General features: G+C 42.4%; 1 protein-coding gene across 1 annotated transcript in view; it reads left to right on the forward strand.

The window, feature by feature from the left end:
* The window catches only part of LOC132978965 (aggrecan core protein-like), a 31,210-nt gene that overhangs the window by 5,042 nt on the left and 3,962 nt on the right, over positions 1-22,206 (forward strand). Inside the window, exons 2-16 of the mRNA XM_061044369.1 lie at positions 5,261-5,352; positions 5,878-6,169; positions 6,505-6,679; positions 8,636-8,763; positions 9,021-9,314; positions 10,145-10,630; positions 10,752-10,926; positions 11,008-11,135; positions 12,382-12,675; positions 12,783-12,881; positions 13,065-14,456; positions 15,547-15,624; positions 17,277-17,390; positions 20,189-20,347; positions 20,430-20,512. Coding sequence (XP_060900352.1) covers positions 5,261-5,352; positions 5,878-6,169; positions 6,505-6,679; positions 8,636-8,763; positions 9,021-9,314; positions 10,145-10,630; positions 10,752-10,926; positions 11,008-11,135; positions 12,382-12,675; positions 12,783-12,881; positions 13,065-14,456; positions 15,547-15,624; positions 17,277-17,390; positions 20,189-20,347; positions 20,430-20,512 — 3,989 coding nt within the window. The remainder of the gene's footprint in view (positions 1-5,260; positions 5,353-5,877; positions 6,170-6,504; positions 6,680-8,635; positions 8,764-9,020; positions 9,315-10,144; positions 10,631-10,751; positions 10,927-11,007; positions 11,136-12,381; positions 12,676-12,782; positions 12,882-13,064; positions 14,457-15,546; positions 15,625-17,276; positions 17,391-20,188; positions 20,348-20,429; positions 20,513-22,206) is intronic.

Raw genomic sequence — 22,206 nt, forward strand, 5'->3', positions numbered from 1 at the left:
ATAGAGGCTGAGTGGATCCCAGCAACAGCTGATTTCCAGGTTTCTTCTGAGAGTCTTTCGCCAAAATCATCCTCCCACTTTGACTTTAGATGGTTCAAGCTGGGCGAGGCTGTCGACAGTAAGATGTCATATACTTGCGATATAGAATTATACTCAGAAGGGCCTTCACGGATACAATCCTCTAACCAGCTAATGGGGGTTAGAGAAGGGAATGTTGTAAAATTCTTCTTAACAAAATCCCTGATCTGAAGGTACCGAAAGAAATGAGACTGTGGAATACCAAAACCTCTTACTATCTGAGCGAAAGACATGAAAATATTATCTTTGAACAGATCTGACACCTTGCTCAAGCCCTTTCTAGACCATTGCAGGAATGCTGCATCTAGCATTGATGATTTAAAAAGTGGATTATTGGTGAGTGGCATGCAGAAAGAGCCTTTAATGACAGGGTTACCTGCCCCTTTAAAATTGATAGGCAATGGGGAGCAGACTAAAGAGCCCAAGTTTGTTGGGTCACTGAGGCTTCTTTCCATGTTCACCCACTCCGGACTACCATGATCCTCTGGCACTGAAATCCAATGAGCTATTTTGTGTAGATTAGCTGCCCAGTGGTATAACATAACATTGGGAAGACCAAACCCCCCCTCCTCCCTCCGACGCTGAAGAAAGATCCTTTTCACTCTGGGGGTAGTTTTATTCCACAAAAAGGAATTTATATATTTATCTAACTCCTTAAAAAAAGCTTTTGATATAAAAATTGGTATCGTTTGAAACAAGAATAAAAATCTAGGCAAAACTGACATTTTTACAGAGTTTATTCTCCCTGCTAGAGAGATAGGGAGGGAGCACCATCGTTGGAGGTCTACTTTAGCTCTATCAAGGGCAGGTTTGAAATTGTATTTAAAGAGGTCCCCATATTTTCTGGTAACCGTTACTCCAAGATACGTAAAGTTATCACAGCTCACTTTAAATGGGTATATACCGAATGTCATTGATTTTGCTAGTTCATTAATAGGAAAGAGCAGGCTTTTAGCAGGATTAACCTTATATCCCGATATTTCCCCAAACTCTGCTATAATGCCCATAACACTTGGGATAGAGACATCAGGATCCGACAGATACAGTACAAGGTCATCTGCGTACAACGCTAATTTGTGTGCCCTCTCCCCCCTTGTAATGCCATACACTTGTTCAGCACTTCTTATTGCGGCCGCCAGGGGCTCCATGGCACGGTCAAACAGAAGAGGTGAGAGCGGGCACCCTTGTCTGGTACTCCTGTTTAAGCGGAAATATTGGGATAACATGCTATTGGTGCGGACCGCTGCCTTGGGGGACGTGTATAACAATCTTATCCATGAGCAAAAAGAGGCACCAAATTCAAACTTCTCCAATACTTTGAATAGGTATTCATATTCTATTCTGTCAAAAGCTTTATGGGCATCGAGGGTAATCAAGACTTCAGCTATATCTGATGCTTTTGTAGAGTAGATGATATCATATAGGCGACGAAGATTACCATAGAGCTGTCGACCCGAGATAAATCCAGATTGATCTGGGTGTACAATCTTTTGCATGACTGTGTCCAATCTCGCCGCTAGCATTTTAGCTAAAATCTTATAGTCAACCCCTAATAGACTTATCGGTCTGTAGCTTTCGCATTTCAACGGATCCTTCCCTTTTTTTGGAATAACTGAGATAGTTGCCTCTGTCATTGTGGGAGGCAGTGAACCTCTTAGTAGCGCCTCTGTAAATACCTCCCGTAGCAGTGGTGAGAACTTTGCAGTGAACTTTTTATAGAACTCCTATGGGAAACCCATAGGGGTCCGGAGCTTTACTGCTTTTAATCTTACTAATTGCCCTTTGTATTTCATAAATTGGGATAGCTTTATCTAGAGCCTCCCTATCCTCGACTCCTACATTTGGTAGAGTGACTTTGTCCAGAAACTGTTGTATTTTATCTCTATTTGTGGCTTCAGATGTATATAGGTGCTTATAAAAAGATTCAAACTGCTCATTAATCTCACGTTGGCCAATTGTTACATTACCATCCGCTGTCTCAATCTCTGAAATATATGCTGTCGCTTCTGCCTGTCTTAACTGGTGAGAAAGTAACCTATGTGCCCTCTCTCCAGATTCGTAGCATTTAAATCTGGATTTTAAATAGAGTTCTTCTGCCTTGCCCGTAAACAAATTATCAAATTCCGTTTGCCACCTGACCCTCTCTTTATACAGATCCGCTGTAGGCGAAGCTGCATGTTTTTTATCTATTTCGTTAATTAAAGAAGTTAGCTCTTCCAAGCGTTGTGCCTTTCTTTTGTTCATACTTGCTGTATATGCTATTATCTGTCCTCTGAGGTATGCCTTCATTGTCTCCCATAGATTACCCCCACTGGTGTCTGGTGTATCATTAGTTTCCAAAAAGAAATCTATCTGGTTGGATAGAAATGAAACAAACTCCTCGTCAGAAAGCAAAAGGGTGTTCATCCTCCACAAACGTCTAGAAGCAAAGTGATAAAACCACCACACTATGGTCTGAGATTACTATTTCCCCGACATTGCAAGAATTAACTAGGGGCATAAGTCTCTTATCTAAGAGGAAGAAGTCAATCCTCGAGTAAGATTGGTGCGCAGATGAGAAAAATGTGTAAAATCTGGAGGTGGGGTTTTTGAAACGACAGGGATCAACTAAACCATAAGATTGAAGTAATGAATTGATATATTGTGCTGAGTTAGACATAATTCTACTGGTAGGACTTGAGCGGTCCAGGATGGGATCCAACACGCAATTAAAATCACCACCTAGGACTAATTGATGGTGATTTAATTCTGGTAGCAAAGCAAAAAACTCTCTAAAGAATTCCACATTGTCCCAGTTTGGAGCGTAAACGTTTGCCAAAATAACTGGTATGTTATACAGCTTTCCCTGCACAATGACAAATCTTCTGTTTCTATCTGATATTACTTTAGATTTTGTGAACTGGATGTTTCTATGTACAAGTATGGCTGTACCCCTACATTTCACATCCCAACTTGAATGGAAAATTTGTTGAAATCCTCCCCTCCTAAGCTTGGCCTGATCACAATTTTTCAAGTGTGTCTCTTGTAAAAAATGCCACCTCAGTTCTCAGTTTCTTAAGATGAGCAAAGATCTTATTACGCTTCACTGGGTGGTTAGCACCCTGTACATTCCAGCTGGAAAAGATAGTTTTAGGTTGGTTACCTATTCCTGACATATGAAATTGTGTATCATTTTTAGCCTTGTAATGTCTCGCTCCACCACTAGAAAAAAAGCTACATTGCCTATAAATGTAAAAGAGAATAATGTATATAGCCAGAACACAAATATCCCAACATCCAAAAAGAAAAAACCAGGCCAGTCCCCGCCCCCCTCCTGCATGCCCCTCCCCAACTGAGAGGCTGCTAGATCATCCAACAGCGCTGTAGCAACTAGCATACAGAAATACCTTACCAATGAGTCTGAGCCTCAACCTGAACTGCCATACATGAGAAGAAAATTGCGTTGTAACTTTCTACCAATATTAACCATATCTCTATTCTGTGTAAATGAACATGAATATGTGCCTGTAATGACAGTAAATTAAGCAAAAATAGTAATAATACTAATGATGCGAATCTAAATAATTGTGATGATGGGATGCCTGTAGAAAAATTTAAATTAAATCAGGTAGCCTACAGATGCCCTTGAAATAAATAGGGAAAGTTCCCTGCTCAAGTGAAATTATAGAATTGGCTCTCACCAACACAACACCATGGTGAATGTATTTTAAAAGTTCAGTATATTGCTCTATACACTCCCTATTATAAACATTAACAGGGTGGGGTACTGAAGAAAACAGTCAGAGTGCAATACTACCGTCTTACAGGCTGGTTGGTCGAATAGAGGTTGATAGTGGCTTTCGAAGAGAGCAAAAACAAGAAGAAAAGAGCAGCATTCAACACACAGCTACTGGGGTTTAGCCCCCTCACTTCACTATATTGGCCAGCACATATTCCTTCGCTGCTTCGGGGTCCTTGAAGCTTTTGCGGGTGCCATTAACGGTTATCCGGCTTGAACCCCCTCACAGCCGTGCAGGAGTCCTCTCACCTCGCTGAAAGCCGCGCGCTGCTCCATTACCGCTCTCGTGTAGTCTGGGAAGATGCGTATCTTATCCCCATCAGCCGTTGTTACTTGCTTCAGAGACCTTGCTTTCCCCAATATTTTCTCTCTTTCTCCCGTCTTTCTCAAGCTGTGTTATGTTATCAGAGTGGTCATTTGTAGCCGCCTCGAGCGAAGCTTTTGCTGCTTCGGCAGCCTGTTGCAGTTCTTGTCTCAGCTGGTCAATCATAGCATTCTGACTCTCTGCTTTCTCTTCAATCTTGGCAAGTAATCTCGTGCTTTAATTTGTCAATTGCACGGAGGATAGCAGACTCCCCAGTATGTCCGACTTGCGTGTTAGCCAGTGAGCTAGCGCTAGCCTCGTTGGTCTTCTTCTTGCTCATTTCCCCCCGTCCACGTATCAAAAGTGCCTTTAGGCTTATTACTGGTGTGCGCTACTTAAATAAGCACTTATTCGTCACCTGGCATTAGCGAAAGTTTGATTAAGTCGGTAAATACAGCAGTTCAGGTGAGGAGCTCAGCAAGGACGCGTCTTCACATGTTTCGCCATGTATCATTATCACTAAAGGAGGACGAGGAGTAACTTAACATCTGACACGTAGAGCAGGAGAGAGCAGGAGAGGGAGAGGCAGAAAAAGAAGCCATTGTAAATAAAGCTAACTGCTAAGATAGGCTAAGAGTAGGTAGCTAAAATAAACAAAACTGTTTAGCAGGTTTAGCAAGAAACTAGGCAGAATTAACAATTAAGCTTTTAGCTCTAACAATCAGCACTGAACAACACAGTACAGCGGAGAACAGAACAGGAAATTATGCAATACGCTCACCCGTAGTACGTAGCAGTACGTAACCCTAGTGCATGATGGATGGATGAATGGATGGATGGATGGATGATGGATGGATTGATAGATAGATGATGGATGGATGGATGGATGGATGGATGGCTGGATGATGATGGATGGATGGATGGATGGATAGATGATGGATGGATGGATGGATGGATGGTTGGTGGATGGATGATAGATAGAAGTGTGGTCATCATCATAGATATAATATATATGACATCATACACAGTCTACAGATTCAAGTCAATATTATGATCTTTATTATTATTATTAAAACCATGATGTTGTTTCTCTTTGACAGACCCAGAGGATGTGCTGAGTGTGAGCATCCCACTGGAGGAGCCACAGCGCCCCCTACTGGGGGGAGTGTTGGTACTGCCATGTTACATTGAGGTGAGGAGTAATGAACATCACCTGCAGCATGTAGATATTTTAAGTTAGCTATTAGTGTTTTAATGTTCATCAGTCAACTATTAACCTGGTTGAGTTCCATTTAACTCTGAGACTCTGTTGAGCCTTTCAGCCTCCTTACAGATGATCTTTTAGCCTCATGTTTTCTTGTATCTGCAGCAGGCAAACAGGCGACATTCTTTAATACTTAATGTTTGTACATAGAGAGCACGTTTGCTAACGTCTAGCTGTGAGTGTGAGCATGACGAGATGAAGCTGATTCTGATCAGAACATACGAGCAGATATCGCCTCTTTAGTGATGTCATCAGTTTCCAATTCAATGCTTTAATGACTGCGAACATTGTGACCATGGACTTGATTAGTTTGTCTTGGTTAACAGCTGGAGAGGTTCTGATTGGGTAAAGAACACCTGTTTAAGTTATAATACATTTAATCAGATGTTGTGGTTATACTGAGTAAACACAGGATACAAACAGGAGGTTAAAGGTCATGTTGTTACCACGTAGGACCACACTGTCCCTGACCCCGGAGCCCCCCCCATCACCCCCTTCTCTCACCGCATCAAATGGAGTCTGGTCACTAAAGAGAAGGTCACGACCGTCCTGGTGGCCTTGGAGGGACGAGTGCGTATCACAGAGAGCTACCTGGACAGAGTCCACCTGGTGGGCTACCCGGGGACCCCAACAGACGCCACCATCAGGATCTCTGAGCTGCGGTCCAGTGACTCTGGATTTTACTGCTGTGAGGTCCAACACGGCATTGAAGACAACCATGACATCATCCATGTGCAGGTTCAAGGTACGAAAACGTACCACAGACACATGCTAATTCTAACACTTTTTATTTTTAAATGCAAAATAATGGATTTTCAAACATTAACTATTTACATTAACATTTAAATTTAGCAATTAATCTATTGAACATTTTGAACATTTGACAGCCCTTGTTATAATAGGCTTCATAATTGATCTTCCCTGTATTGGTACCAATTTAATGTAGGTGTGGCCACCAATCGGGGCCTGACATAAATGTTTGACCTTTTAGATCCTCTCTGACTGCTGTCTGTGTGTGGTCGTTAAAATACTTAATTATCTCATTCCCAGGAAAACTGAAGCCTGTTTTTATGTCTGTAGGTTTGGTGTTTCATTATCGTGCCATCATGGGGCGCTACAGTCTGACTTTTGAGAAGGCGGAGGCAGCGTGCAGCCTGAACAGCGCCATCATAGCTTCACCTGAACAGCTGCAGGCGGCGTTCGATGATGGATTCCACCAATGTGACGCCGGCTGGCTCTCCGACCACACAGTCCGGTCAGTGTGACAACTGATGCACAGCAGCTCTAATTAAACACAGTTTGGTGCAGGGGGGACACACACATAACACAAACACTCTTTACAATTACAATTCAATCAGAATCAGAATCAGAATCGTTTTTATATTGCCAAGTACATTTACACATACAAGGACTTTGTCTTGGTGTTTTGGTGCAAAAACAGTTAGCAAAGGAAATAAAGCAAAAATAGCAAGATCTTAAATAAAATAAGATATAAGAAGTACTTACAAATATATAATAGAGTATAAAAAATATAAAAACAGAAAGTGTACAAAAGGTGCAGTATTCAATGTCCAGTGAGCGTTAATGAAAGATATTATTAGTATGCTGGCATATACAAGTCTGGCCTAAGTCTTCGGTTAGAAAGACTGCAGCAGTCCAGGAGTTTCATCAACAATCTTTAATGATGTCCAAAGAGGGTACAATTGTCATTGAACAAGAGCGATTGTATAAGCGTGGTTTTGTAAAGAGAACACAAACAAAGAAACAAAATATATTATCAATGACTTACTCCTTATAAGCAAAAGATTAATAGACAACTTAAAATATAACTGAAAATTCCAGGCATTTATACATGATTAAAACACTTCTGCACAATGTCCAACAGGTGCCTCCCTATTACATGTAATACAGCACATGTTATCAAATATGGCGCTTCAGTCACACAATTAAGGGCAATTAACACTTTAAACGGTATAGCACGGTAACACTGCTACAATATGCACACAATATGTCTGTATCACTGTTACAAATGTGAGCAGACTTCAATACAACTCTTTCATAAAGTATAGACTAATTACCGGCATTTACCTTCTGTTGAACCAGTCAACAAATAACAAATAACAAATAACGACTTTAAGATAAATAAACAATCCTGCAAATGCAAACAACTTATAGGTAATATCCTACATAACTGAAAACCATAAAACTCACGGTTTCATGTACGCACAACTCCAGAAAAGTCTGACGATAACGGCAACAAACCACCTGTTCAATTATCAGCCCCGCTCTGAACGGGGCCTGTGCACATGTCTTATGACATCACAGTCCTCGGGGAGCGCTTGATGGCAATATGGCCCGCCGGCGTGTCAGAGCAGGGAAATTTGCACAGTCATTATTCGTGAGGCTGACAGCAAGCAGTTTGATCCAAGCAAAATACAGTTTCTAGTTTTTAAAGTATGCAGTGTAAAAGTACCTGCAAACACAGCACACTTGGAATTGCATATTATGTCACCATTAGTCCTTGAAGGTATATTTAGCAGATTTACAATCTTCTGACCTTCTCTCTGTGTTAGAGTTATTCATTTGAAAAAATAAGCTTGAATTGGTTCTGCTGGTGTTCAAGGCTGATAAATACATTCTTAAAAGTGTTGAAAGAAAGTTTGAGGTTCTCAACATCTTGTTGTACAGTGGAGCAGTATCATCTGCATAGAGACGAATATTACTGTCAGTTATCGGAGTAACATATTGTTTATCCATATTGTTAAAACATCAGGGAGAAAAAATGTTCTGATTAGAAAGTGGAAGTCTGATGACATATTTTTAGCTCTAACATGTTGAAGTCTGTGAAAGAATGACTCCGTTTTCATATGTTTTAATACAGTTTTACAATCCAGCCCAAAAACCTGCTTCAGATCAATCTGAAAGATAAAGATTTAAAGACACATTTGTCAGAGTGTGTTTGTTCAAAAAGTATTATTTGCGAAGGATCCCGATCTGAGGTATCAGTCAGCAGGGAGACAAAGACAACACGACAGCCAGGAGACGAATATTGATATGGTGAAAAGGAGCTCAGATACCTGGTGTTTGTAAAAGAGTCTGTACAGCAGCAATGTTAGCTATCAGTTTGTGATTAGAGAACTTTCATAAATCACTTAGTACCTACTGAATAGTTTTTCACTGTAAAGACACCAAAGGCTGTTTTCATTTCAAGGTACCCGATCCATGATACCCGGGTGAACTGCTATGGGGACAAAGAAGAAGTGCCCGGTATGAGGACCTACGGAGTCAGAGACCTCAATGAGACCTATGATGTCTACTGCTTCGCTCAGAAGATGACAGGTATGACACTAGAAAAGGGAGGTAGTTATATGCACATCACGTAGGTGAAGAACAGTGCAAAAACAGCAAACTGAGGAAGAAGATATCTTTATCACCTGAAGAAGACCTCTGGTCGAAACGTTGTGATTAATAAAAACCTTTTTTGTGGCATGTGAGCAAGTGGCCTATCTTCTTCCTCAGGTATATGACACTAAACACATTCAGTATCTGAAGCTCATTGATTCATCATTTTTCTCATCCTCTCTGTTCTGCTACAGGCAGAGTGTTCCACATTGCTTCTGCTGAAAAGTTCACCTTCTCTGAGGCGGCAGTGGCATGCTTGGCTCAAGGAGCTCAGCTGGCCAATACGGGTCAGCTCTACCTGGCCTGGCAGGGAGGGATGGATGTGTGTAACGCTGGTTGGCTGGGAGACCGGAGCGTCAGATACCCCATCAATGTTCGCCGGCCACAGTGTGGAGGGGGTCTACTGGGGGTGAGGACTGTTTACCTCCACACCAACCAGACAGGATACCCACGCTCTGAGTCCCGCTACGATGCCTTCTGCTACACAGGTAAGATCATATTTAGACAGACATCAAAGGTAGTGAAGGTGATTTTCTGTGCTCAGACATTTACCTCTTCCTACATAAACACTGAACACTGATCTAAGTAAGCAAAGACTAACAGAACCAGGGACAAGATTTGAGGAGAGTGTTGAATCCATTCACAGATTTTTGATTTATACAAATTAAAACACTTTTACAGATTGCCATTCAATAGTAATAATAATCCTTTCCAGTCTCAAAAACTCAGTATCCATCATATTCTTGCAGTTTTCATGAGTCTGCAGTAGTATGACTGAATGACTTTGTTGGTTTGTGTCTCAAATGTGACGTTACAGTCAGAGATCAGACTCCAACTTTCTCTAAAACTGAACCAATAGACGACTGTTTGCCAGGATGGAACTTATCATGGTCAATGGTTAGGATACCTGATTTCTCAGTTTGATTTCACACTGAGATCAATCTGTCATATATATGTGAGACAGTTCTTTCTTCAGTTCTTTCTTCATGTGAGACAGTTCTTTAGAGCACAGAGTTTCAAAGCAGAGCTGAGCTTTACTGTCAGAAACAGCATTGTGTCATCAACGTAGACGTTGACTATTTCAAATTTGTCTACATCTCTGTTTGGAAGATATATCATCTTTGTCAGCTTCTTTTAGAAATAGACTGTTTTTAATATCTTATTTGTGCAGGTTAAGTGGCCACAGTTCAATCTTTTTTTCACAATTTCCGCACAAGGTTCTTGCAATGGACTCATACATTGTCACTTCTGGAGGAAAAACCTAAATTAACCAAAAGTTCTGTGGGATCTTCTACTCTCTCCCTTAAATCACATCCAGAGTCTCCTGATGAGGAGGGTTCAGGTTCTGAAGAAGAAGGCAGTGGCGCTGTCAGCTTTACCACAATGATACAAAGCACTGAGGTCTTCTTAACAAAGACCACCAAAGAGAGCGAGGCGGTCGGAGAGCTGGAGACTCTTCATCCCAACATCGACTTCCCGTTCACAGAGAGCACAACCAAGCTGTCAACAGAGCTAACAACAAACCTGCCGACAGAGCTTCCTGCAAAGCTAACAACAAACCTGCTGACAGAGCTTCCAACAGAGCTAACAACAAACCTGCCGACAGAGTTGCCAACAAAGTCACCAACAGAGCTAACAACGGAGCTGCCAACAGAGCTAACAACGAGACTGCCAACAGAACTGCCATCAGAGCTGCCACAGCAGACAAACGTAACAGACTTTGTCACTGACCTGATAGAGGCAGCCACCACCAGACCAAACATGGACCTTCAGCCCAGCACAGGCCCTGTGATGCCTCTTACTGGTCAGTGATAGAACTGAAACTCACGTTTTGATTACATGGAAAGTCCAGTCATGGTTTCTCATGAAGAAAACACAACAAAATTGTTCCTTCACACAAGCATATGTGCTGTATCTTGTTAAAGGTGTGGTCTTCCTTTACCGCTCTGGCTCCAGACGCTATGCCTTCACCTTCGTTGAGGCCCAGCTGGCTTGTAGGAATGTCGGAGCCTCCATCGCCTCCCCACAGCAGCTACAGGCATCCTATATGGCCGGGTATCACCAATGTGACGCAGGATGGTTACTGGACCAGACTGTGAGGTAAATCTAAAATGCATTTTTAGAGCAGGTAGAGAGATTTATCTCCTGGACAACACATTACCATGGTTTCTGTTTTTCAAGGTATCCAATTGTTTCCCCTCGGGATAACTGTGCTGGAGATCTTGGGGATCAACCTGGAGTTCGCTCGTATGGTTTGAGGCCAGCAGAAGAAAGATATGATGTGTACTGCTTCATCGATGGGCTCAAAGGTAAGAAGACAGTTTATTCTGTCAAGTTATCATCTCTTCTAAGATCTTGTTACTTTAACTTCAATTAATTTAAAGGAGCAATATGTAACTCTGACATCTTGTGTTTGACCTGATAACTGGTCTCATATCTGGCAAACCGAGGGGCGTCCAAAACGGCCGTGTGGGGGTGTCTTAAAACCGCCTACCTTCTCTGGTCCAAACAAATCCAGAGCATTCAGGACCAGAATCTAAAGTTAGAAGGAAGACATACTGGCTGCTGCATTGTTGTCAGAGAAGCCAGCACTTCAACATAGCATGTTTCCTTATGTCTGATCATATACTAAGCTCACTTTATCATTTCAATCACTACACATCTCACTGATTGGACCTTTAAGGAGAACTATCAATTGTTTTTATTTTGCGTCATAGTGTTGCCTTTCCATGTGGTTGAACAATAGCACAATAAAAACATGAATCCTTCATGTATCTTTGGATGCATATCATGCACATCAGATAATACAATAATATCAAGACAGCAAAGAGAGACGTCTAGTGAATGTTAATCTGTGAGCAGAGGGGGAATTTCAGTAGCATATATGGCTAACTCTTATCAATAAGCTTCTGACTCTGCTCTACAGTTTATGTCTATTTATTTACTCTCTCCTTATTTTTTTCTCTGGTTTATCGCTTTTCTCCCCTATCTTAATTATTTTCCTTTCAAAATCCTCCTGTGGTGTTGAGAACTGGCATGCTTGCTAAAACACTTAAACAATGCATCTGGTTCGTCCAATGTATCTGTGATGTCCATGCCAAATAAAGTCTATTATTATTATACCAAGATACATGGGGGAGTAGCTTCAGGTGTTTTAGAATAGAGTGTAGAAACAAGGGTATAAAACAGAAGAGGCTAAATCAAGCAAGTACTTAAACAGTACACACCATACACAGGTACACAAAAAAACAAGCAATAACACAATCCCAACAAAGACACCAAAAGCAAGAACAGGAACACATGTAGAACAATGTAATGCAAACAGTTGGTAAATTACATTGTTGGCTTAATATCTTTACAGTTATGGTGTTTAATTAGTCACACATTTTACATCTATTTAAGCTTTATGAATGGAGTTCCAGAGTTCTGAGAGTTAATAGGCTGAGCTGTCCATTTGATTTAAAAACGATAAAAGGCAACACAGTTTGGGCCAAACCATCAAGAGCCTGTAGTCAAGTAAATTAAGCTTGATATGAACCCTTTCCTGCTCCTCAGGGGAAGTCTTCCATGTGGGCTCAACTGAGGGTTTCACCCTTAACGAGGCAGCTTCCAGCTGTCAGGAGCACAATGCTGTGCTGGCCTCCACCGGAGAGCTCTACGCAGCATGGAAAATGGGTTTTGATAAGTGTCGTGGTGGCTGGCTTGCCGATAAAAGCGTCCGCTATCCGATCAACAGCCCCTGTCCTGAGTGTGAAGGCGGGAAATCCGGAGTTCACACGGTGTACACTCACCCCAACCAGACAGGCTACCCTGAACCTGAGTCCAGATATGACGCATACTGTTTCAGAGGTAAACACTGACGTTTTTCTAGGAAGCCTGTCCTAAGGTTTCATTCTCTTTCATCTTTGTTTTCTTAACGTCATCTAATTTGTCATCTACTTGTTTCATTCTTTTAGTGGATATTCTACTCATTGCTAATGAAACTGGACTGAACATCACAGATATTCAGAAGGCTCTCCTGAACCAAACATCCATTATTGATTTGTTGAGGCCTGGTAAGTTATACATCATATAATCCAAATAGGTTCTTACTTATTCAGATGTCAATTTATTTCTGAATAATTTCATTATTTATAATTATTACACAGCTGTGTTAAATACTTGATTCTCAACTGTACCAACCCCTTTCACTGTACATTATCCCTTACTTAACCTTTTTTATGTCTATGCCCCTTTAGCTGGACCTTCCATCGTTCCTCCTATCGCCGTTGAGTCTTCAGGGTCTGGGTCAGGTTCAGCAGACTTTGGCTCAGGCTCTGCAGTTGATAGTGCTTCGGGGGGTGCCTCTGGAGACCTGTCTGGTTCTGGAGAGCTGTCTGCGTCCATAGACTGGTCTGGCAGTATGAGCTCTGGTCTGCCCAGTGGATCTTCAGGGTTCAGCAGTAGTGATGCTCCCGTATATGGATCTGGATCAGGTCTCCGTGGAGACGCATCTGGCCTAACTGTGGTTTTCTCTGGTTCTGAAGGAGCTGTCTCTGGAGAGGGATCTAGTTCAGGTGGACTCCAGGAAGCTGTAGAAGGGAGCACAGAGCTCCTCATCCTCCCATCATCTGGAGCAGGATCTGGGGTGCTCAGTGGTAGTGGGGATCAGTCTGGATCTGGTTTCAGTTCTGCAGAAAGTGGCTCCTCTATGGACAGCTCTGTACAATTCTCTGGGTTCATCACCACCAAGGACTTCTCTGAGTTCAGTGGTTCATCAGGACTCTACTCAGGAAGTGGACTGTCAGGAAGTGAACTATCAGGGAGTGGTGAGTCTCAGATCTTATTGATAGATGGTGACTTGATCGATGCGTCAGCCCTGAGAACCTACAGGGAGAACGAGCTTGGTGGGGGCCTCCTGGTGTTCAGTGGCTCTGGAGACCTTTCAGGATCTGGGACTCTCAGTGGGGATCTCAGTGGGTCAGCCCCTGGAGGGGACTCTGGATTCTCAGGTGTAAACTTTGTGGGCTCAGGGTTTACTGACCTCTCAGTGTCTGCTTCTGGAGAGCAGGAGGCCTCTGGGTTTTTACTTTACAGCTCTGGACAAGGGGGTGGTGGATTTCTGTCCAGATACAAGAGCTCAAGTTTCGTGTCAGGATCTGGATCAGGAACATCTGGATCAGGAGTGTCAGGATCAGGAACATCTGGATTAGGAGCGTCTGGAAGTGAGTCCTCATCAAGCGGAGAGGAAGGCACTGTTACCTTCTTGTCAGGGGATTTTATAACTGATAGACACAGTAAACCATCTCTGGAGCTTGGACAGGGTTCGGTGGAGTTCAAAGGAGAAGGAAGCAGCAATGGGTTTTTCTCTGGTGGTGGAGTCGACCACATGTCCTCAGCCAGCGGGATGTCTTCAGGATCTTCCTCTGGAGATCTTCCACAGTTAGTTTTCCCCGTTCCATCTAGTAAGATGGAACTGATCAAGGGCACAACAGGACCAGAGGAGACACTTAGTGAGGCTGAATTGTCACAAACCCCTGATGGCCTGTATCCTGTGCTCCCCCCGGCAGGACTCGCTGCCCCTACAACCCTAGCTGCCCCAGCCTCCATTCACAGCCCAGGCAGTAATGCGGAAACTGATTCAGTTAAAGGTTGGTCAACCATTTTTGTGTGACTGTTAAATATTTTCTTTCATAAGTCATGAACAAATATATGACTTCTATTAAACTTTGAAAGGATAGAGTTTTAGGATCGTAAACACATATATGTTCAGCCTTCAGTTGTTCTTACACATGTCACACAGTCAGTGATGGATGGAGTCAGACTCATTCTAAGCAACAAGAAGCAACTTGCTTGCCAAAGTGATGCTGGTTCAATATATTTATAGAAGACTATGAATGACAATGATGAGCATGTTATACAGGCAAGGAGAAAGTTGGGAAGGGCATTTTCAGCAATTTAAAACTTGAGTAATTGTAAGTACTCGAGTAATCACAATACTCCAGCTCAAACAAACCCCATCAGCACTCTAAAGCTTTCTCCTTCCACAAAAATGAATGGGAGCATATTTCCATTCTTCATTTTGGTTATTAGCAGGCTAATGGTAAATGGTAAATGGATTTGAGCTTATATAGCACTTTTCTAGTCTTCCGACTACTCAAAGCGCTTTTACACTGCATGTCACACCCACCCATTCACACCCTTTCACACACTGATGGTAGTGATCACTATGTAGTATCATCCATCAGAAGTAACTAATCCCATTCATACACATACACCGCCACTGAAGCAGCGGGAGCAATTCAGGGTTAAATGTCTTGCCCAAGGACATGTTGCTCAGCTGGGGTTGAGAGGCGACGACTCTTTCCCTTGTTGCTAACAGGGCAGGCTAATGATGCAAAGCTTCACGCAGAATTTTCACCAGAAGGCTGGCCAGAAGAATTCAGGGTTAAAATGAATTAGTACCAGGCTGTAAACATGTTTATTTCTGCTGTAAAGTTTGACATTTTAACATGGGGCTCTATAGGGATTGACTCACTGCAGGAGACAGACTCTAGTGGACAGTGGAGGAACTGCAGCTGTAAAGTTGGACATTTTAACATGGGGCTCTATGGGGACTGACTCCCTGCAGGAGACAGGAAACTGCAAGAGTGGCCATTTACGGAACTGCAATTTTTTTGCCCTTAACATTGGCTACATATTTCAGCGCTTTATTTGAATAGTTCTTACTTTGTTTGCCAGGTGGTTTTAACCTCTCTGAACCAAACCCCTGTGGAAACTCTTCATGCACAGTAGAGGACAGGGTTCCTCACTGCCATGGTAAGTCCAGAAACAGCAGCTATACCTGACTCATTCCCTTTCATTTCCCTAAAAAATCCTATTTTAAATATTTTCAGAGGATTGGTTTGGTTTCCCTCTTTTTTGTATTGTCAATTAATATGTATTAATTAACCATCTTTTCAGATCAATATTGGACTGTTTGTGATGTTGAATGTGATTCAGTAGAATTAAAGTTACTGTCATCTTCTTTGTCTCTCTGCTGTCCTGCCTGGATGTGTTTGTATCATGATTTGGCTGTTTTGTTTCTCATCTGTTGATTTCCTTTGACTCATTTTGTCCGTCTGATTCCTGGTCTCTGTGTTTGTGAGGTAGACTAAATGTTGAGATGCTTGTTTGAAAATGTGTCTTCGATGTCAGTGTCAAACGAGATACGAAAAATGTCTTCAGCCTGTATGTAGTTTTTGGTTTGCTGCCAGACGGCCACCTGCGCTCTGCTGTTTGTATGCTAAAGAACCGAGCACCATATGAGCCCTCTGCCATCACATGGATGTCATGTATTACTAATCTTCAAACAGATTTGAACATGAACTTACTGCAGATAGTACAATTATCAGTCCTCTTTGGTGAAAACAAACATGTTATTGCATTCATTGTCTGATTTGATTGCATTAAATCTCATAAATCGCATCTGATAACATTGCAATAGATATAAACACCTAGATGCCACTTTATGGGCTTGTGAGATGCGACTATGCGGCCACCATCTTGGACAGGTGTGGCTGCAGCTTCTAATGAATGAAAGTCCATGACAGCAGGAGGTCGCAACACGATTAAAATATTTATTACTTCATGAAATGTGATTCAATTCCCAAGTGCATTGTTTTGTCAAAAACGTCAGATATGTATTTATGAGTCAGGATACTTATTTAAAGCAACAAAAAGTAGGAACAGTTTGGAGCCCTTTGGTGCCAATCGAAGGTCCCTGAAACCTTTCTGCTCCTTTTAGCAGGTGCAGAAAGTCATCTAAACATGAGACAGCAATGACACCAATAATAAGATAGCTATCTCTAAAGTTTCAGAAAGTTCATCATCGCTTGAGTCACCATGTAGTCCGCCTGAAAGCGTTTCAGACTTCAGTTAAGTCTTTTTTTTTAAGATTTGGGGGCTTTTAATGTCTTCATTTTAGAGATAGGACAGAGGATAGAGTCAGAAACTTGGGAGAGAGAGAGAGTGAGGAATAACATGCGAGGTGGGAGAAAATTTCAGAATAAAAACCTTCATGTCTGACGATTGTGACAAAACAATCTGCTTCACATTTCATGAAGTTATGAATATTTTAATTGTGTAGAGACCTCCTGCTGTCTTAGACTTATGGTCTTTAGGAGCTGGGGCTACCCCTCCCCAAGATGGCCACTGCGTCAATGTATTGCTCCTGTGGACAGCAGCGGCAGGTTTAAATCTGTGGTAACATGGTGGCCGGCAGATAATATGATTCATCAGATAAAAAAGAACATGTCTGATGATTCGCTGTGCAGTAAGTAGAATCTGAATCAGAGGTTGCAGCAACGACAGAATCTTTACTAACTCTTCAGTCCTGACTTCTGATAGTCCCCCCCCCCCCCCCCCCCCCCCGCCTTCCACCAACACATCCCTTGCTGATACAGTAGTGTCACCTGCCCCCTTTCTTGCAGAGATAGATGTGTGCCATTCCAACCCGTGTGCCAATGGAGCCACCTGTGTGGAGAGCGCAGACTCTTACAAATGCTTATGCCTGCCGAGCTATGGAGGGGAGCGCTGTGAGATCGGTACGACATCAGCTTCAGCTAATCAACACTAACAGCAGCTTCTGGAAAAAACAACTGATGCTATACATAACGAGCACATCCAATCTTGCTGTGTACAAATGAAGTGAAGAGGATACCTGGTTGCCTAGCAGATGAAGAAAGACAACATATAGCTGTGTTTGTGTTTCTATCAGAGAAAAGGTCGTTTGATTAACTCGGGGATCAGTTCACTGCAATCACAACAAATCCTACCATCATAATGTTGGTACCACATGTTCTATACCACATGCATGGACACTGTGCCATGAGGTACCTGTGAAGTGTAGACTGCAAGGCGAGTCAACACGCAGCGCCATAAGCATCATCAGCATCATCAGTGTGGCTGAGGTTGCCATGGCACTCAGTAGAAAGCGAGCTCTCACCATAGTGCAAAGATAAAAAGAAAAATGAGGAGGAATAAAGAAATGTTGACACGGTTGTGGCGAGGGAAAAGAGGCCAACTTTGGATGCCAGTGTTACAAAGAGAGTTTGAGATAAGTCACATTATTGCTAGCATACGCTTTTGACAGCTCGGCACACTGCTCAGTGCCAAGTTTCACGCTGCATTTCTATTGGTTGGTTAGTTGAAGTAGATTGTAGAAGCATTCATATGTGAGATGATCATCAGATATTAGTCTCAGGCTATCTTTGGTCCTCTTACAGTGCAAGAATTTGGCATAATGGTGTGTTTTTTGGAGCAGGTGGCAAACCATTGGTCAACACTAGGTGGCAGAGTTCTAACATTCATTGTCTGGGAGATATAATCAGGGATGGGAAAATAATTTCATATCGGGATCTAAAGGAAAAAATTGACCTAAATGATTCATCTTACATGCATTAAGAGAGACGAGATGCATAAAGGAGTGCCAATGGCTACAGATCCAATCTCACAGAACAACGGAGGAACACATGACCATACTTGAATATCATTTGACTGGGACGGCCCAAAACTGTACAGTCTGTACCAGGCTTAGGAACACAATGCACTTTACATAAAAGCAGTGAAAGGACACAGAGTACATGAAGTCCTGCATTCTGGTCTTCTACCTGGACTTAATGAAGGGGGGTTCGCTGTGCTGGTTTGTGGTGTTTGTACCAGGCTGTGGATGAGCCAGACAGCATGGACAGAGTCCAGCCCCAGAACACAAAGAGGGAGCAGGGGTCTAAACTTTGTCCCAGCAGACTAGGTTGGATGGATTTGGGAGCATGTCATACACTGACTGTTCAGGGAACCTCACATGCTGGGTTTCAGCCCGCCACAAGTCGGACCAAGAAGTCCTTGAGATGTTAGATGGACTTTGAGTTGACTCAAAGAGTTAATGTCTCTAGGAGAACATGTGGTGAAGGTGTGTCATACCTGCACATTCATAAAACAGAAGATTGGTGACTGGCTGAGTGTCACTGAGTGTGTTTAGGTGTAATTTGGGTGAACTGATCGTTGGAATAAAGACGTTTCCCTGGAGCAGCAGAATGAATAGGACCTTTGAATGTCACCGTCAAAGAAAAATATGGGAAATTCACTCAACCTCACTGTTGGGCGGGACTCTCCCCGCTCAACTGAAGCTTCACTGTGACTTTTCCATTCTGTGAGCAGACGTTTGTTTGTGTGTCAGGATGGAAACATGGTTTAGGACAGACTGATGGCGTCGCAGAGAAACGCGTTCCTCCCTGACTCACTGCACAAACAGAACAGAGGTTATGAACACTAAGGAGCTCTATCTGCTCACACAATAAGAACACAGACAGCAGACTCAATGATATGAACACTGACGACCTTTCCTCATCACATGCTGTGCTTTAGTGTTACCATCCATTAGGCCTGTCCCCGACTAAGGACTTACAGATTTTGCTGTTATTGTTTGGTGGTTTTTTGGTGCTCATTGATCCTCATTCTCCTTTGAGTTTAACCACATCAATTAACTGTCTTTAAGATTTGGAATAACAATTTATTCTATGATAGGACTCGATCCATCCTTCGTCCCACTCATTCAGTCTGAATTAATGTGACCTTATAACCATATTACACATGACCAATACAGCAGGCACACACACTGACGACCCCGTGTCTGCGGGACAGACCACCACAGCAGCCACAATCTACACATCTGTCAGACCTGCGACAAACAAACTGACTGAACTCTCCTGATTCCTGATTCTCCTGACTCTGGTAATAATCCACCTTAATGAGCCCCCACGATTGAAATCCAGAGAAAGATTGAATCCAAACACGTTACATCCATAAAGATCCACAGACTGATTCAAATGTACCTCCACTGTTTCTCTGACCTTTTGATGACACCTCATAACAGCCTTTAACAGCCAATGAGAGCCTTTGTTTAAAGGAGGTGCCTCCCCCTGTTCTGACGAAGAATTGAACGTGACTGTGCCGATGACTGACATATCTTATAGCCAATGAAATACTCTGAACATGGATCAACTGCCTCTATCAATGCGGGGGATTTCTTCATGCACACACCGAGGAGAGTGATTTAAAGTACGAGTGGTTTTCAGAGCTGCATTAAAAGTACTAATAAGGTGATATTTATACCAAGAGAGGCTATGAGCCATGAATGATTTAAAAGAGACACATCTATGTAAAGTGAGACATTAAACACTGAGGCTCTGACCAACCAGTCATTGAGGATTCTACAATTTAAGGCTCACCCTACCATCCATTAGTAGATGTTGAGGATCATTTCAGAGTGTCAAAGCCCTAAAAGCCAAATAAAAGAATATTTAGTTCATTCAGAATGCTAACACGTTTGATGTCGTGGCTGCAGATAAGCAGCTGTGTGAGGACAGCTGGATTAAGTTTCAGGGGAACTGCTACCTGCACGTCTCTGACAGACAGACATGGCTGGAGGCAGAGCAGAGCTGCAGGGACCTGAACGCACACCTGGTCAGCATCATCACCCCCGAGGAGCAGCACTTTGTTAATAGTAAGTGTGTCATGTGGTGTGTGTTGATAAATACAGAGACAGAGGGTGTGAAGAATCCAATCAAACATGTTTCTCTCCACAGTGAACGTGCAGGACTACCAGTGGATCGGCCTGAACGATAAGACGATGGAGAACGACTTCAGATGGACAGACGGGACTCCTCTGGTGAGTGTGATTTCTACTCAATTCAATCAATCAACCAATTTTTATTTGTATAGCGTCAACTCATAACAAATGTTATCTTTTAATATTACAAAAGAGCAGGTAAAAAGACCTTACTCATTGTTATGTTACAAAAAGCAAGTAAAAAACCTTACTGAATTGAATTGAATTTATTTATTTTAATAGGGACAATGCAATTTAACATAATTTCAATACAAAGCATGAAACTGATGTGCTGCATAAAGAGTATATAGCTATTGCTAATTTCCAACTTGTGTCCCCAGTTGGGCCTTTGTGTAAACAACAGATTAAAATGTACAACATTCAGTTACATAAAACCCCATAACACGATATGAGGATACATTAAAATACATGTACAACAATACAAATGCTATGAACCAGTTTAAAATAAAGTTTGAAGATATTAATTAAAAGTGGGGACAGCTCTGGCTTGCTTTGAGCATTTCACCTGTTTTGTAAAAGATTTTAAGTCGGACATTAATTTTATTTCAGGTGGTAAGGTGTTCCAGAGTTTACAGCCTTTGATGGAGAAGGCTGATTGACCAAACGTAGATCTACGATGTTGTATGCTACAGTCTCCATTCACAGTGCTTCTCGTTACCCTGTTTCCGTCCTGTTTTCGAACATATCTGGAGAGAGGTTCAGGGGCCAGATTGTTGATACATTTAAAAACAAGTTTGAGGAAACATAAGTGTAACTTACATAACTCATTGTTATGTTACAAAAAGCAGGTAAAAGACCTTACTCATTGTTATGTTACAAAAAGCAGGTAAAAGACTTTACTCATTGTTATGTTACAAAAAGCAGGTAAAAGACCTTACTCATTGTTATGTTACAAAGATACGGCCTATCCATCATGAGCACTTTAGCAAAGCAGCAAAAGTTACAGTGGTTAGAAAAAACTGTCTTATTAAAAGGCAGAAATCTTCGGCCGGATCCCCGACTCATGACGAAACAGTCTTCACAGGCCTAGACTGCGCCGGGCTTGGAAAGGGATAGGGGGAGAGATGGGATAAAATCTACTGATCTGCAACTGGTCTCAGAGAGAGCATGTAGTGATGTCTGCTGTCATACAGGGAGACCAACACGTGTGGATCCATTATAGCCAAGTCCACCTGGGATTCTTTGTCACACATTGCATTCAGCAGGATTACAGGTTATCACATTATCCAATGATCCTTTATCCTGGTTTTACTAAATGTTCTCCTGGAGTCACCTTTAACTCCAGCATTTAGTCGGCTTGGACTATTTTACAAGGACGATAAAGGATCATTTGATGACATCAGCCTCGTGTATCCTGCGGTGGGTTTGAGTGTTGGTGGTGCACGCCCTCTGAAATTATGCTATACATCCTAAGATTCAAAATGTATAAAACGGCTAGGAGCAGTGTAGGGTTGCATAGTGACAGCAGAGAGCTTCCTCCTCCTCGTCTCCTCCTCCTCATCTTCCTCCTCTCCTCCTCCTCCTCTTCCTCTCATTCCTCTTCCTCCTCCTGCTCCTCCTCCTCTTCCTCCTCCTCCTACTCCTCCTCTTCTTCTTCCTCCTCCTCCTCCTCCTCCTCCTCTTCTTCCTCCTTTGTGTATAGGAAAGTATGTGATTCAAAAGCACGAGTACTTGAGCCGTAACGTTTCTGATTCGTTGATGGAATATTTGTTTATCGTCTCTGTACGAAACTC

The sequence above is a fragment of the Labrus mixtus genome, chromosome 1 (assembly GCF_963584025.1).
Source record: "Labrus mixtus chromosome 1, fLabMix1.1, whole genome shotgun sequence".
NCBI lineage: Eukaryota > Metazoa > Chordata > Actinopteri > Labriformes > Labridae > Labrus > Labrus mixtus.